General features: G+C 41.5%; 1 protein-coding gene across 4 annotated transcripts in view; it reads left to right on the plus strand.

Annotated features, from left to right (window-relative positions):
• The first annotated feature begins 469 nt into the window (after positions 1-469).
• The window catches only part of LOC143272502 (murinoglobulin-1-like), a 79,287-nt gene continuing 62,180 nt past the window's right edge, over positions 470-17,576 (plus strand). For all 4 annotated transcript variants that reach the window (XR_013050137.1, XM_076567878.1, XM_076567879.1 and 1 more), the window contains exons 1-8: positions 470-732; positions 2,108-2,291; positions 2,990-3,146; positions 3,260-3,312; positions 10,052-10,072; positions 10,315-10,483; positions 10,822-10,906; positions 11,900-12,002. Coding sequence is in view for 3 of the 4 variants with exons in the window: in XM_076567878.1 (XP_076423993.1) it covers positions 647-732; positions 2,108-2,291; positions 2,990-3,146; positions 3,260-3,312; positions 10,052-10,072; positions 10,315-10,483; positions 10,822-10,906; positions 11,900-12,002 (858 nt within the window). In the remaining variant the exon portion in view is untranslated. The remainder of the gene's footprint in view (positions 733-2,107; positions 2,292-2,989; positions 3,147-3,259; positions 3,313-10,051; positions 10,073-10,314; positions 10,484-10,821; positions 10,907-11,899; positions 12,003-17,576) is intronic.

Below are 17,576 nucleotides of genomic sequence, written 5' to 3' on the forward strand. Positions count from 1 at the left end.
GAGCTTGGTGAACTTCTGTTCTAACATGGAAAGCTCAAGCATGGTGACTTGTAGTAGGTGAGTTTTTGAGCTTGTCCAGTATCCACAGTCCTCCTTTTACACACAGCACCCATGAAGGCAGATACTTGAATGACTAGAGACAGGAGAACTGAAAATCTCCAACCTGGACTACTCTAGTGACTCTCGCATGAGGAAACAGAGAAACTGAGCTGTCACCTCCCAGGGAGTGCTGCTAGATTCCAGGGGACCAGAAGCAGTGAGGTAGCAAATGTCACACAACCATAGCACAGCCACGCACTGCAAAGATTTACAGGCGGGTAGTAGGAAGACTGAGAAAGTCTGCTCTGATTCAGACTAAGTAGATTCTGTGCCCTTGATCCTTCACCAACACCATGCAAGATTCTCTGGCACAGTTCCTGAGACTGTTGCAACTTATTTGAGTTGTGCAGAGGCCACCACTGAATACAGTGACACTAACGGAAAACTCTTGCAAAATTCCACTTGTCTGTTTGGACACCTAGGGCAGAGATTCCTGTTTACACAGAGCACTCATAAATAAAGCACTGTGTATCGGGGACATCTCTGGAAACCCCATCAAAGAAAAGGACACCATAGGCCCTGTCCTCTTGTTCTTCCTTCCTACACCATGTGGAAGGACAGACAGGCTCTGCAATGTCTGATTTCAGTTCTTCTTGCCTTCCTGACCTCTGCTTCCTTATCACCTGGACAACCGTGAGTACCACCAAGACCTCTTCCATGGTGTTCCTCCTCCAGTCAAAACCATCCATTTCCTTTCACAGTCCCTTCTCCCAAAAACTTCTTTATATCCTTTTTGTTTTTCAATTAACAAATGATAATTACATGTATGCTTTCCAACTTTAGTATTACATGATTCTATGATATTATTTTTCCAATTCTAAAGCAATCTGTGTTACTAGACTGAGGTGTGATGTGATTTAGAATAGCGTTCCTCTTATGACTGTACCACTAATATCTAAAATCCCAGTGGTCAGAGACACTCTTCTGTGTTGAAACCATTTCATCTCTTTGAAGATAAGGATTTACATTGTTGGCACTTTGGGTTGGAAATGTGTAGCCTATAGTTTAACCTTGGGACGGGTAAGGATTCAGGCACACTGCAACTCTGTGGATGTTTGTGTCTTAAAACAACACTCCTCTCGCCGGGCGGTGGTGGCGCACGCCTTTAATCCCAGCACTCGGGAGGCAGAGCCAGGCGGATTTCTGTGAGTTCGAGGCCAGCCTGGGCTACCAAGTGAGTCCCAGGAAAGGCGCAAAAGCTACACAGAGAAACCCTGTCTCGAAAAACCAAAAAAAAAACAAAAAAAAAAAAAAAACAAAAAAAAAAAAACAACACTCCTGTTAGGATCAAAGACCTTGGATTAAACTACAAGTAGAACTTGCTATTTGGTGCCCAAATAACCACATTATCAGGATTATATTGTTGAGTGACTTTTCTTGTCACTTTTTTTAATTAGGAAAATATATTTAAAGTGGTAAAAATAAAAACAATCTTTTGATTTTTTTTTTCTATTATGTGATGTAGTGGTGACAGTCTAAATTTTGGTCTGTTTTAGGTACAAAAAAACTCTAATGCCAGAAAAAGGTAGAGAACAATTCCTGCAGATAGCCTGTGGCACATGTTCAACTATAGCATATATGAATCAAGCTACTCTGGATTGCAGTCACATTGTACGTCTTAGGTTTAAGTGTACCAAAAATAAAAACAGGGTACTGTTATTTTTCAAGAATTAAAAATGGTAATCAAGAACAATCTTGATAAATTTTTATGAAAAGAATAATTTATCCTCCCAGATTTTTATCAAAAAAATTTACAAACCTTCCAGCACTTGAATGCTCGCTGCTTAAGTGACGGTAGTCCATGCCATATGAAGGTACCTTGATAGATATCACTGCTGAAGCTGAGTGATTACCATTACAAACACTGATAATTGACCACTCTGGGGTATCATGCTGTCACCTGCCATCTCAGGCTGGAGAATCTTGGATGGTGATGATTATTGTGAAGAAACTACAGCCATGGACAATGATATTTGTCCCCAGCTGGCCTCAACTTTTCCCTTTCCAGGAAGTATATGGTGCTGGTCCCTTCCCAGCTCTACACTGAGACCCCTGAGAAAATCTGCTTCCATCTACTCGATCTGAATGAGACAGTGACTGTCAGGGCCTCCTTGCAGTCTAGCTGGGGAACCAGAAGTCTTTCCAATGAGTTTGTGGTCGACAAGGACATGTTCCACTGTGACTCCTTCACTGTGAGTACTAGATACCTGTCCCTGTCTGTTTTCTATATTTATGTACATATGTGTGTAGATGCATATATAATATACTTGCATATTTCTAAAAGAGATTAATCTAGAAACACAGCTACTACTTCATAACAATAGACAATTAAAACATTTACCCAATAAACAAATAGCATAGATTATCCCACCCCAAACAGGGAGAGCCAATACTTGTGCATGTGCTGCTTTCCCACTGAAGTTCCTCAAAGAACCTAGTACCCAGAGAAAGAAGGATTTGCCACTGTGTAGTACTTGATGCTAGTAAGTTATAAACTTCCAGTTAACACTCCAGCTAATCAGAACCAAATCAGCTATGTGTAATTGATATTTTGACTAAGTTCTGGGGTTCCTCTTCTGTACCTATCCTCAAGATGCAATTCCTACCATTAGCAATATGTTAGTTTTCACTCTACCTAAGTTCCAGAGTTCTATCTAGTTTTCAATCAAGATTATATTTACTCCATAAAAACGACTGTGTCTTTGTTGCTTCCATTGACTCATGAAATGTTGTGTTTTTCTTTTCATACTTTGTTTCTGACATACCCTCCTCCACATAATAACTAAACAGAAACTGAGGGACCCCGATCTCCTCCCTATGGTGTGGAAGGACAGGAAGTAAAAAGGAAATCTAAGACCTCCAAAGCTTCTTGTGTTCCTCTTGTCCTCAGCTCCCCAGAGTCTCAGCTTCAGATGAGATGTCCCTCTCTGTCCACATCAAAGGACCGACACACGAATTCAACAAAAAGAGTACAGTGCTGGTGAAGAACAAAGAAATTGTTGTCTTTGTCCAGACAGACAAACCCGTGTACAAACCAGGACAGTCAGGTACGAAGGTCCATCACTGGCTATGGAGTGAAAAAGCCATCCTGAACATGGCACAGAGAAGGCCTGGCTCTCTGGACCTCACTAGAAAATTCTCTCTCTCTCTCTTTCTCCAGTCAAGTTTCGGGTTGTCTCTATGGATAAAAACCTACGCCCCCTGAATGAGTTGGTGAGTCTTTTACATGTGGGTATTGGTGGGTTTCTGAAGACATAATGTGATTGAAATATTCTCATTTCTAGCCCCTTGCTAAGGTATGAGTTGGTCTTCTCTACTCTGCTCATTTAACTATTTCTACCCCTTGCTCAGTTACCATTGGCCATGCAATGTCTTCCTCATATCTTAAGCACTCCATTACTGCTTAAGTGTCTCTGGGTTTCTTTATACTTCATGGAGACTGTTACTGTACAGAACCTTTGGGCTTAACCATGCCAGTCATTTCTTTTGTAGTTTCTGTTACTTCAAGCCATCCTTAAGAAATCCATTTCTAGTCTAACAGGGGTATTTCTCACCTATAACTTGGTGTTGAACATTTAGATCCTTCCTTAAATGGACTCCCTAAAGAATAAATTAGCAGTTCGAGTCTCTTGTCCTCTGCACTTCAGCAAGTGGTGGGGTCTGTGCTAATCACCCTCTGCTGCAAGGAGAGGCTTCTCTGACAGGGGCTGAGAGACACTTTGATCTGTGAGTATAAAGATACATCAATATCAGTTGGTTTAACACTACGTCCTTTGGCAGCAGAATAATGGGTTCTCCTCTGGTCCTATGGCATGGTTAGCCACAGATTCTTGGCCCTGTAATGATGTCTAATGTGGGTTTCATCTTGGGTAGTAGGACTTAAATCCAGTCAGAGAGTGGTTGGCTCCTTCCGTGACATTTGTGCTACTATTGCACCGGTGGGCGTGTCTTGCCAGGCCAGTGGTCCTCACAGTTTTTAGGGTTCACAGCTGGGTGAGACTGACGATCCCCGCCCCTCTGGTAGTGTACTGTCTGTCTGACCAACAGGTAGGGCAGAGGCAGGACTGGTCCAGCTGCTCTCTCCCTTGGGGCTGAGCGGGATGGTGAGTGTCGAAGGCCCAGACCCCACGCCCCACCCCTCTCACCCCCGTCGACCAGAGAGAAGCACACTGGCCCAGGAGTCTTGTCAATGCAGGAACTCACTTTATTGCATCAGGAGTGGACTTATATAGGTTGGGGTGATGGTAGGCGGGGGGGATAGGGTGAGGATAGCAGGCAATGAGATGATGCCATCTCAACAGTTACTAGGCAGAGGTGATTCTAGGTCCCGTAGTGTTGAGTCACTCATATGTGGAAGTTATGTCTGAAGACAGGTCGCCAAACTCGAGCTACGCTCAGGAAGTGACACTTGGCTTCGTGCCCAGGCCTTATGGGGCCCAGCACCTTCCCCTTTTGTAAGACATGGCCCCTGTGTTAGGTCATCCCCCACTTGGAGACCTTATCCATCATTGAGTACCATGTATCGTGAATAGGAGGTGGGGGGTGGGTCACTCTATGACATGTCTTAGGTCATCTCAGCCCACCTGAGAGCTTACCCATCATTGGTCAAGTGGAGAGCAGAAGAAGGGCGCTCAGAGGAGGATACCTAGCCATGGGAGGGACCAGACTCCTGCGTGGCTAATCTTTGGTAGCATACCTCGACCTGATTTATCTTAATTGTCTCCAATCTCTGGTGGATAAATTGTGTGAACTTATTGAACACTCAAGGCCCAATGGTGAGAAGGAGAATAAGGAGAAGAAAGGGTTCAAGGAGGGGAAGTAGGTAGGGTAAGAATCCATGAGGCCTGTCCACAGAGGATTGTCTTAAACTCCCGCCCTCTCCTCTCCAGGTCTTCCTGCAGCCTCTTTAACTTGTCCTGGACAATCCCTGACTTGTAAGCATAGAACCAGCACTTCTCCTGTAAAAACAAACAAAGACCCCCCTTTTCTGCAGTTAGCAGATCTAACCCCCTCTTATTTTGGAGGAATACCTCAGCCAGAGAGTCTAACTGACTCTGCAAGTCAAGAATGGTGCTGGAGATGGCCTTTACATCATCAATTAACTGAATGGATAATTTTTTTTTGAAAAGATGTGATGACAGGACTATCCCCACAGCTCCTGTGGCCATGCCTGCATTACTCCCAGGCCAACAAGGAGAGCTATCATTTGAATGGCCCTCTTAGACCTTCCTCCTATGTGGTCAAAAGAGGGTACTGGAAGAGCCTCATCACCGGGGATGACAGCCACATCTGGTATGAGTATGGCAGGGGTGCAAAGGCCTGTCCATGCCCCAGGGAGAAAGCTAAAAGCCATTCCTCCTCTGCACACAAAAACCATTCCCATGTGGGGGACGCATCCTTAAGGATACAGATTTCAGATACACTAACCCCAGTAATTAGTGTGTGCCTCAGTGGCAAAGATAAAGACAGCACCAGAGTGCCAGATTTCTGTTCACAAACCCCCAGAATGGCTGGAGGGTGACAAGAAAGAAAGCAAGGAAGTGGAGCAGGAGAGGGAACTGAGTGATTAATAACTGGCTAACGAGTCCCAAGTCCTGTAACTTCAAAATCCTTATAGTTATGCCATGTGCACGTGCACATGAGTGCACACATGTGGGGGAAAGAGAACCATGTTCACATGTCTGTCTCCTCCAACATGAGTCCAGGAGACCAAGGTCAGGTCATGAGGTCAACAGCAGGTGCCTTTACCCACTGAGCAATCTCATAGACCCTAATGTCACATCATTTTATGCAAGACCAGTAATAGAATCCAGGCCTATTAATGGATAATGTATTTAGTTTCCTTCTAATTTTTCATTATGATTTTTCTATGTCTGTGATAAGGGCACATAGATAAGAGAGCCTTGCTGTTATTAAATGTTATGATACAACATATGATAAATGTATGCAGTATCAGAGATCCCATGTAAAAAGCCAGGCATGACTGGCAGCATCTACAACCCACTGCTATGGAGGCCAGAGGTAGGAGAATTGCTAGAACTTTCCACCTGCCAGTTTAGCTCCAAGTTCATGAGAGACAGTCTCAAGTCTATAAGATAGAGAGTGAGAGCACGGCACACACACCCTCCTCTGGCCTCTGCTGGATACATGGCTATATGCACCTGCACACACGTGTGCATTACACCACACTCACATACCAAAAAAAGAGCTATTTGCAAGACGTTCAGGTACTCTTGCACCAATGGGCACATCTTGTGTGGCAGGTTGGTATAAGACATCCTAGGGTTCTGAGCTGGATGAGACTGTTGACCTCTCCTCTCCTGCAGCAATCTGCACAGCACCTTGTGGTATTGTGAAAGCTGATCAGCAGGGGGGATGTTAGCAGAGCACCAGCTTCATTTCTCTACACCCTTCAACCAAGGTGTATGGTATCTTCCACACTAGAATATTATCAGCCAGTTACTGTGGGCAATCAAGGAATGCAACAAGATTCTGTATTGCTTTGGGAGGGGGTCTCTAGGGCCTCCCTGGCCAGGAACTCATAAGGTGCTATCTCATGCCTAGAACTGGGACATTTGTATAGTGACCGTTGGCCTTCAGGAGCAGCATTATCTACACATGCAGTACACCTTCCTCTGACTCTCCTTTTAACTTATGCTTCTTAATAGGCATAGAAAGCAGTAAGTTTCCACATGGATTTTTCATGGGTCCTCAGTGTGGATTAATCCTCCCATCCTTCCCTGTCTCTCCCATCCCACACCCTCATCCCTGCTTAAATGTTCGGTCCCCAAAAGTGCACCTGTGCTTTGACATTCCCTATGTCATGCTGTGTCCCCTGCCTTGAGGGATTCCTAACCAGTGGTCCTCTTCTACTTACCTTGAGTCCCCATTACTCCCGGTTTGGAGTGAGGAGCCACATATGAGAAAGAACATGCAACAGGTTTATTTTTTTAATTAAGAAAATTTTTTCATTCATTCTACACACCAATCAAAGACCCCCCTTTTTCCTCCTCCCGCCCTCCCAGCCTCCCCCTTCCAACCCACCCCACACTTCCCCCGACAAGAAGGCAAGGCCTGCCATGGAGAGACACATCCAGTAGAGGCAAGTCCAGGCCCTTCCCCCTGCCCCAAGGCTGCACGAGGTGTCCCATCATAGGTAGTGGGCTCCAAAAAGCCCACTCATGCACCAGAGATGAATTCTGATCCTACTTTCATGGAGCCCCCCAAGCAGATCCAACTACACAATTGTCACACCATGCAGAGGGCTTAGTCCAGTCCCATGCAGGCTCTAGAGCTGTTGATCCAACTTTCATGAGTTCCCACTAGTTTGGTTTGGTCATCTCTGCAGATTTCCCCATCATGATCCTGATACACTTGCTTATAGAATCCCTCTTCTCTCTCTTTTACTGGACTCCTGGAGCTCTGCCTAGTGTTTGGCTGTGGATGTGGAAAAAAGCTCTATGATGACAGTTAAGGTATTCACCAATCTAATCACTGGGGCAAGCCAGTTCAGTTCAGGGACCCTCTCCACTGTTTCTGGTAGTCCAAGCTGGGATCATCCTTGGAGATTCCTGGCAACTTCCCAAGCACCAGGTTTCTCTCTATCCCCATGATTTCTCCCTCTATCATGGTATCTCTTTCGTTGCTTTCCCACTCCATGCCTGTTCCAGCTTGACCATCCCACTCCCTTATATTCTCATCCCTTATCCCCTACCTTCCATTGCCCACCCCTCAAACTGGAAAGAAAGAAGTCAAACAAATAGAAGTCACTATTTGCAGATGATATGATAGTATACATAAGTGACCCCAAAAATTCGACCAGAGAACTCCTATAGCTGATAAACTCCTTCAGTAATGTGGCAGGTACAAGATTAACTCAAAAAATTCTGTAGCCCTCCTATGTACAAATGATAATTAGGCTGAGAAAGAAATCAGAGAAACATCACCCTTTCCAATAGCCACAAATAATATAAAATACCTTGGAGTAATTCTAACCAAGCAAGTGAAAGACCTGTATGACAAGAACTATAAGTCTCTGAAGAAAGAAATTGAAGAAGATATCAGAAAATGGAAAGATCTCCCATGCTCATGGATAGGTAGGATTACATAGGAAAAATGGCAATCTTACCAAAAGCAATCTACAGATTAAATGCAACCCCCATCAAAATCCCAACACCATTCTTCACAGACTTGGAAAGAACAATACTCAACTTCATTTGGAAAAACAAAAGACCCAGGATAGCTAAAAGAATCCTATACGATAAAGCAACCCTTGGAGGCATCACCATCCCTGACCTCAAACTCTACTATAGAGCTATAGTAATAAAAACAGCTTGGTATTGGCATAAAAACAGTTATCTTTCTGTACCTGGCTTACCATTATAATTTTTCCAAGTTTTATCCATTTACCTACTGTAGACAAATTTCTTTTTTTTTAAAGATTTATTCATTTATTATGTATACAGCATGTATGACCAGAAAACGGCACCAGACCTTATTACAGATGATTGTGAGCCACCATGTGGTTGCTGGGAATTGAACTCAGGATCTCTGGAATAGCAGTCAGTGCTCTTAACCTCTAAGTCATTTCTCCAGCCCCATGTAGACAAATTTCTAAATGGTCTTAATAAATAAAAAACACAGAGCCAAATATAGGGGTGAAAGCCTTAGAGAGATCAGGGAAATAGGGAAAGCCACCAGCCAACCTTACCTCACCAACTCTGCAGCTTTCAAAGAGAGCAACTTCCTATCTACCCAGGCTGATATGCCTTGCTGTTCTGCCATCTGATTTGCTCTCTGTCTCATGAAATCATTTCCTCTTCATGGCCAGTTCTGTCACTTCCTGTCTGTACAGGTCTCCAGAACTATATGGTTGGACTGGGATTAAAGGCGTGAATCACCACGCTTGGCTCTGTTCCCTAGTGTGGCCTTGAATACACAGAGCCCGTGCCTGCTGAGTGATAGAATTAAGGGCATGTGCTACCACTGCCTGACTTTTTGTTTACTTAAAATGACTTGCTATTTCCTCTGATCTCCAGGCAAACTTTCTTTATTAAAGCACAAATAAAATATCACCACAGTCGACAAATTTTGTTATTTCATTTTTTACAGATGAATAAACTTTTACCATATACACATGTACCACAGCTTCATATTCATTATCATGATTTATTTTTCTAGACTTTCAGAAACAAGTTCTATCTCACTAAAATTCCCTTACAACTGCCACTGATTGCTCTCTCTTCAACTGCTAGAAATGGTCATGTTTTCTTCAAGCTGATGCTCACCTGAGGAAATTCACCTCTTCAGACAGCTCATTTATTACAGAACCTTAAATGACTGTCACTGTCTGTCTTTACTGTGTTCTCCATCTGCTCAATCAGAAACACTTTGCCTGTGAAACCTCTGAACATGCAGCCCTCGCCTTAGTCAGCAGCAATTCTCCATTGAAGCGAGAGCAGCTATTGACCCTTTCTTTCTTCGGATTTCTGGGCAATGTTTAGACAGTGGTTTGCTCTGTCGCACTACGTCCAGGAGGTGTATATTGAGTTCATGTGCTAATGCCTTTGTGTCTCCTTAGATGAGGAGGGGAAGCCAGGCCCTGGGTAGAGTGGCATATATAGCTTACCCAGGACCCCGCCCCCAGTTAAACATTTTGGCTGGATATAATATTTAAAACTAGTAGCCCCATTTCACACTAAAAATATTCCTGATTTGAACAATAAATTCTGTAATCTCTATACTTTAAAGGCTCAGATGGGTCTCCAATAAATTATTTTCATTGTTACTTCATAACTATAATATTGTTATGAATCATAATGTAATATGAATATGAATTAATGTAATATAATATTAATCATAACTTTTGGAGATAGAGATTTGCCGAAGTGATAATGACCCATAGGCTGAGAACCACTGTTCTAAACTAACACTGTTTTCTCTTCTGTTTCAGTTTCCTCTGGCTTACATTGAGGTAAGAAACTTAACTGTTTCATATTCAGAGAGAAATCAATCCGCTGAAAGTAACTTGATGTTGGAATGTTGTAGAAGTACTGTGGGTCAGCAGCCTTCCACCACTGTGGATAATTGCTTCATTATATCGCACTAACTTTTATTCCTCCCTACCCTGATGCTTCCATCATGAACACGTGGTCTTAGATGTGTTCATGTAATTAAAACTCTATTTACTTACAAAGTTTACAACCTGTCTCACAGGATCCAAAGACGAATCGAATTATGCAGTGGCGGGATATTAACACAGAGCATGGGCTAAAGCAGCTGTCCTTCAGCCTGTCATCAGAGCCTATTCAGGGCTCCTACAAGATAGTGATAGTGAAACAATCAGGAGTGAAGAAAGAGCACTCCTTCACTGTGGAGGAATTCGGTATGGCTTGGGAAGATTGAAAAGGGAAAGTAGATGTTGAGTTCAATGGGTAAGACTGGGCTTCATCAAACTCTAACTATGGCTATCCACCTAGCAACCTGGAACTTCCAGAAAGTTCTGGGATTTTCAGAAGCAAATTACTTGGCTTTTCTTATTTAGGTAGATACCCCTGTGATTTGCAAATCCTGATACAATCTATCACCACTCAACATTCTAAGTTTACTGGGTGTGGGGGGTAACCTTAATAATGTGAAGTCACCGATTCTTGGCAGAGGCTGATCATTTAGGTGACTAGAAAAGTTATTTCCCACCTGAATTTCTCCTCTCTCTCCCAATAGTGCTTCCCAGGTTTGAAGTTCAAGTAAAGGTTCCAAAGGTCATCTCTGTGCAAGATGAAAAAGTAAACATGACTGTGTGTGGAGTGTGAGTTACCTGTGTTTCATCTTCTATCCTTTAGAATGTACTTGGACACAAAAACTACATCGGTTAACGTGTCATTGTAGAATATATAATGCTAAAATTGTGTCCTTTCCTCCTAAAATGATCCCCCTATGGTGTTCATTTCTTCCTCGTGCCCCTACTGCTCTGCATCCATTACTGCTTGATCATTCATTGCATATGTGGATGATGTCAATTCTGATGACACCAGTGATAAATCAATTGTATGAGGCAGTAGAGAGTTCCTGCCTTTGGAAACAGGAAGGTGCCTACAAAGACCCCCTGACCCACGTGTAGAGAGCACAGGCACTAAACACAGCATTCTGCTGACCTGTTATGGCTTGAGAGAAAGAACAGAGAAACAAGAGCTCCCAATCCGGTTGTTGTTCCAGCCTCTGCTGCCCAAGTTTAACTTTTAAACATCTCGCTTTTCTGTTTGCATTTCTGTACCTGATAAATGTGGATCCTGTGTCACAGCAACTGAAATTGCTATTAAAGTCTGGAACCCCAGTAAGTCAAACCGTGCTAGAAGGAATTTGCAAATGTGCCTGAGTCAAACAGAAGAGACACACCTGGCTCACATCTGCTTGTCATTAAAATAAACATGCTTAAAAAATTGATAGGAAGAAGGCAAAAGATTGAGGACGTCTGTTAGAATGGTTCTGAGTCATTTAGCCATGGTCTCCATTCATCACAGCCCCATCATTTACTGCCTGAGGATCCTGATTGGGTCACTTAATCATTTCAGAACTATAAAAGGGAGAAAATCATGTCTCCCAGAGGTTCTTAACAGGGCTAAATTGTTAATTTACCTAGTTAGAAAGTGTCAAGTGGTAGTAATGGCCCTATTTGCTGTCAGTGTGAAAATACACAGTGCCAATCTACTGTTACGGATTGACAGTGTGGACTGTGGGTGGGAAGACTGTAGGTCTCTGCTTTAGGATGACCCTTTGTTTCTCTGAATCTCTCTTATAACAGATATACCTATGGGAAGCCTGTACCAGGACAGGTAAAGATAAGTATATGCCTTGAATATCAGCATCCTAGCAGGAAGGGTGCATGCAAAGAAGTCAGTTACCAGGTGAGTAAAAACTGCTCAAAGTCCCATTTTTAATATTGAGGGTTAAGTATCACAGAAATAGAGATACCAAAGCTGAGAGGAAATGCACACCCAGATACTGAAAAAGAATCTTCTGGGACCTTGGGACCTGGTGGTGTAGCTCTGTGGTGGAACACTAGCCAGGCATGTGTGCCATCCCCAGCATGCCTCCCACACACACAAAAGTGATAGTCCTGGGACCCACTGTTATTCAAGGAATATTTCAACAATTAAAGCTAAACTTGGTCACCAAGTTTATTTTTCAGTATATATTCATTATACAAAGTAATAGGTTTATGACATTTTCATACATGGGTATCATGTATTTTAACCGTATTCCCTAGTCCCATTGCCACCTCAGCTCTCTTGTGTCCTCAGTCCTGTGTCCTTCTCTTCCTGTACATCCCTCACTACTTTCGTGACTTAGAGACTATTTTTTGAAATATTCTTTGAAATATAATTGGCACATAGAGACTGTGAGTAAATTGTACAAAACACAGGCTTCTTTACAGTGTGTTCATACACGTGTATCATGTACTTGATTATCTCCTCCACTACCTACCCTGTTCTCTCCATCCATTCTCCTGCCACACCCTTCCTCTTCCCAAAAGGAACAACATCTACTCGGCAGCGTTTCTGTTTTCCCTTACACGTGACAGAAACCGTGCCCTGCTGTGTCTCTGAGTCTGGTATTCTTTGTGAAAGGTGACATTCTCCATGCCCATTATATTCTCTGATCCAATTATGATTATCCATTCATCAGCTGATGGACTCATTTGATTGTGAGTCACATAAATGACCAGCATGCCTGTGAACACATGTGTTGTGTACTGACACAGATTCCTTTTATGTATCCCTGATGGATGATCATTTGGTACTTTGACCTTGTAATCTATGAGGAGCTTCTATACCAACTTGTGCAGTGCCTGTACTAGGTTGTAGGTTCACCCACAGTGTATGAGGTGTAGAGAGCACAAGGTCCTTGTGCTCATAGACAAGCATTAGGGAAACCAGGAATGTTAAACATGAAGGGTTGTCTTTTCAATGGAGGAGGTGTTTACCTGTTTTCCACCCAAAAAGCTGGGAATGGGTATAGTTAACATTCTGGTGATCTGTGTTATCTGTAGAGCCAGGACACACCTGAATCTCCCAGACTACCACATTCATCCCAGACTCTTCCTTGTTAGACCTTTATCTTGAGCCTTATTTCTCAGTCTATACAACTCATCCTTATGTCATGTGGACTTTACAACACCCTAGGTGACCTCTGTGCTATCTGTAGGGCCAGGCCACTCCTGACTCCCACAGACACTTATGTTTACCTCATTCATTCTCCCCCGACCCTTAGCTGAGCACTGTTTTTCAGTCAATAGAACCCATCTTTATGGGAGATGTCAGACATACTTAAGAAATGAGCAGAGCCTAGGTGACCTCTGTGCTACCTGTAGGGCAGGTCACACTTGACTCCACAGACTTTTATGTTTACCTCCCTCATTCTCCCCAGACCCTTATCTTGAGCATTCTTTTTCAGTCAATAGAACACATCTTTAGGGAAGATGGGTCCCATGTTATTTGTAAAAAGTTTCAATGTAAGCACGTTTTAAGCTTTGCTGTATGCACATGTATTTGAGTTAATTTCATCAGGAAACTTTTTCCCAAAATTGTGCTGTGTTTAAATATACCTAAAATAAGCTGCCCAGTTTCAGTCTCTAGCAGTTTGAGCCAACACAGGCTACTGAGTCATATTAAACTGGATTTCATTCTTGCCTCATACAGATTGTTACTCTGCTGGTTCTGGTGTTTACAGAGACTCCAACAATGAAGGTCTTTTCTTCACAACCTCACCAGCATTGAATTTTGCTTTCTTTACAGTAGCCACTCTGTCTATGGTGAGAAGGATATCTGTAGTTTGAGGGTTGCATTTTCCTGTGTCTAAGGATGTTAAATTCATTTTTTTCATATATTTTTAGAGGTTTGTCCTGCTTTTGCAAACTTTTTCAAATCACATCATTTGCCATGTAATGAATTGGTTTTATTGGTTTTACATATTTTAAGTTTTTATATACATTTTTCTTAATTTTTAAATATTTTTGAACATTTCATAGGAAATGTGTTTATGTCATTTATGCCTTTCTTTCCTCCTCTCCAAGGCCTCCCAGGTCTCCCCCAATTCTCTCTGAAATTCAAGACCTCTTATTCTGGAACTATTATTGTTACACATATAAATTAATTGTGTGTGTGTGTGTGTGTGTGTGTGTGTGTGTGTGTGTGTGTGTGCGTGCGTGCATGCGCGCGCACATATAATCAACCTGCTGAGTCCATTTAGGATTGCTGCTATGAACATGTACATAAGGATGACCATGCAGGATTACATAACCTACCCCCGGAATCCTTGGAGAAGAATGGTTTTCTCTTTCAGCAGCCATTGATCACCTATAGCTCTTGATCTTGGAGTGGGGCTTTATGAAATTTGCCCATTCACATGGTGTGTTAACTGGTGTTACCATTATGTAACTCTTGTTTAGGCAGTCATATTGTTAAGGTTTTTATGGCTGTGTTTTCCCTGTTGGGTCTGGATGACACTATTTTGCAAGAGGCATTCTGTTCTTTTACAATCTTTCTGATCCTTGCTCCATGACTTTCCTAGATCTTCGATTCAATGGTTATGTTGGAGATAAAACAGGTGGAGTTATGCACATTATAGGCACTTATTCTCTGCATTTGGCTGAGATATGGATCTCTATAATGATCTCTATATATTGAAAAATATGATTATTTAATGAGGGGTGAGATCTACACTTATGTGTAAGGACAAGTCTTTGGAATATAATAAGGATCTATATTGGTTTAGGAAAGTAGCAGTGGTGGCTTTCCCACCTAGATTCTATGTGACTGTTGAAGTTGTGTTGCTGGAGGGCTTCTCTCCAGGTTCCCCAAGCCCCGCAGTCCCACAATCCACTTATAAAATAATCACTCAGACGCTTATATCACTTATAAACTGTATGGCCATGGCAGGCTTCTTGCTAACTCTTCTTTTATCTTAAATTAACCCATTTTTATAAATCTATACCTTGCCACATGGCTGGTGGCTTACCAGAGTCTTTACATGCTGCTTGTCCTGGCGGTGGCTGCAGTATTTCCCCCTCAGCCTTCTGCTTCCCAGAATTCTCCTCTCTCCTTGTCCCACCTACTTCCTGCCTGGCAACCTACTTCCTGCCTGGTCACTGGCCATCAGTGTTTTATTTATATAGAGCAATATCCACAGCAAAGTTGTCCATTTCTTATTGGTTTAACATTTGTGTTTTGGATGAATGTAGAAATTTGTCCATTTGTTTTAGGTTTTCTAAATAATTAATGCAGTATAGGTTTTTAAAGTATTCCTTTATAATATTCCAATTTTTTAAATTGTCTGTGTAATGTTTCCCTGTAAATTTCTTATTGTTAATTTGGGTAATTTCTTTCTTTCTTTTGTCTATCAATCTTCTCTTCTTAAATAACCATCTCTTGGATTCATTGAATCTTTGTATTATTTATTTCTGTTCCACTCATTTCTGTCTCAGTCTTTATTATTTCTTCCCATTAACTAGTATTGAGTTTGTCTTGATTTTTCTTTTTCCAAATCCTTGACTTGTATTATTGAATCATATATTTGTGCTATTTCTTTTCTTTTTTATATCAATACCCAGACCTGTAAATATCCCTCTTGGGACTGCTTTGAATGTGTTCCAGAGGTTTTGTTGTGCTGTGTTTTCAATTAATTTCAGGATTTTTAAATTTTTTCTTTCTTGATTTCTTCTTTGATTCACTAATTATTCAGTAGTGGGCTGTTTAATTTCCATGAGTTTGTATAATTTCTAGAAATTCTTTTGCTGTTTATTCTAAGCTTTATTGCATTGTGGTCAGAAAAGATGCACTTAGTTATTTCCATTTTCAACAATTATATTTGTTCAGATTCGTTTTATGTCCCAGTATGTTATCTATTTTTGAGAAACTTCCATTTGTTACTTCAAAGAATACATATTATTTGGTGTTTAGGTGGAATATTCTATAGATATATTAGCTTCACTTAATATATGATGTCATTTAGTTCTGATGATTCTGTGTTTATTTTTTGTCCAGATGCCCTGTTAGAGAAATTAGTGTTCAGGAATCAACTATAAATACTGAATTGATTCATCTGTGTCCTGAAGTGTAGTGGTATGCTTTTTATGAAGGCATGTGTGCTAGAGTTTGATTTATATAAGTTTATAATTGTAGTGTCTTCTCAGTTGTATCTTTGATAAAAATAACATTTCCTCTTTATCTCTTCTGATTAATTTTGGTTTGAAATTGAGTATGTCAGATATTAGAATATCAATGCCTATTTGCTTTGAGTGCTTTTTGTTCATCCTTTCACTGTAAGATTGTGCCTATCCTTGAAGATAAAATGAGGTTCTTGTAAACAACAAAAAGACTGAATTTTGTATTCCATTCATCTATCCTGTGTCTTTTGATTGGAGAGTTGAAGCCATTAATATTTAAAGTTATCTCTGAAAGGTGTGTGTTGATTGCTGTCAATTTATTATTTTGTTGCTATTTGTGTTTAATCTTATTTCATGTCTCAATAATTGAAGCTTCATTTTTTTCTTTCTGTAGCCTCTTACCTATGCTTAATCTCATCCTCAGTCCAAAGTATTATTTCTGGTATTCTCTGTATGGGTGGTTTGGTGGACATGAATTCTTTTAGCCTATTTATCATCATACAGTCTTATCAGTTTTAGGAATTTCTTGAGACTTGTGAGTTGTTTACTTCCTGAGCCTTGTAAGTCTTGTATATATCCTGAGTCTTTGTGAGCCTCCTTCCAGATGGAATGTTTAAATTCAGATGGAATTCTTATATAACACTCTAGAAATTATTTTTATCCAGATGGCCAATTGATGAGTGTGTAGTACTGAAGTCACCCATTATTATCGCATCTGAACCTATGTATCCTTTTATTAGTATTATTTCTTTTATGAAACTGGATGCATTGACATGTTTATTCAGTATTCTTTTTTTGGTCAGTTCCATTCACTAACAGGTAGTGATGTTTTTATTACCTGTAACTAACTTTGAACTGAAGTCTATTTTATCAAATATAAGGAGTGATACTTCTGCTTCTTATCAGCTTTGGATTTTCTTGATCTATGCTGTAGGAGCCCGTACTCAGGTTCCTTGTGGCTTTACCCAGCAGGTCCACATAGAGGATGATTAGGACCATGGGCCTGAGTGCAGGTGTCTGAGATGGTCTGCACTTGGCTGTGCTGGGGGGGAGGAGGTCTTTTGCTCCACCCCTTGGCATCTCTATAAAAACCCTGGGGCAGAGACAGTTGGGGCCCGTTGGAAAAGGTTCCAGGCCCTCTCGAGGCTATCCTTTATTTTCTATCTGTTTATCTCCGCAATATAAATCTTTCTATCTAATATTTCCTGCTGCTCACACTCAAGAAAACTCTGGGGAGTTGTGGGGTTGGTGAGTAAATGCCCCACACTATCCTTTCCTATCTACCTTAGTTAGGGTTTTTATTGCTGTGGAGAGA

Source organism: Peromyscus maniculatus, chromosome 3 (assembly GCF_049852395.1).
Source record: "Peromyscus maniculatus bairdii isolate BWxNUB_F1_BW_parent chromosome 3, HU_Pman_BW_mat_3.1, whole genome shotgun sequence".
NCBI classification, from domain to species: Eukaryota; Metazoa; Chordata; class Mammalia; order Rodentia; family Cricetidae; genus Peromyscus; species Peromyscus maniculatus.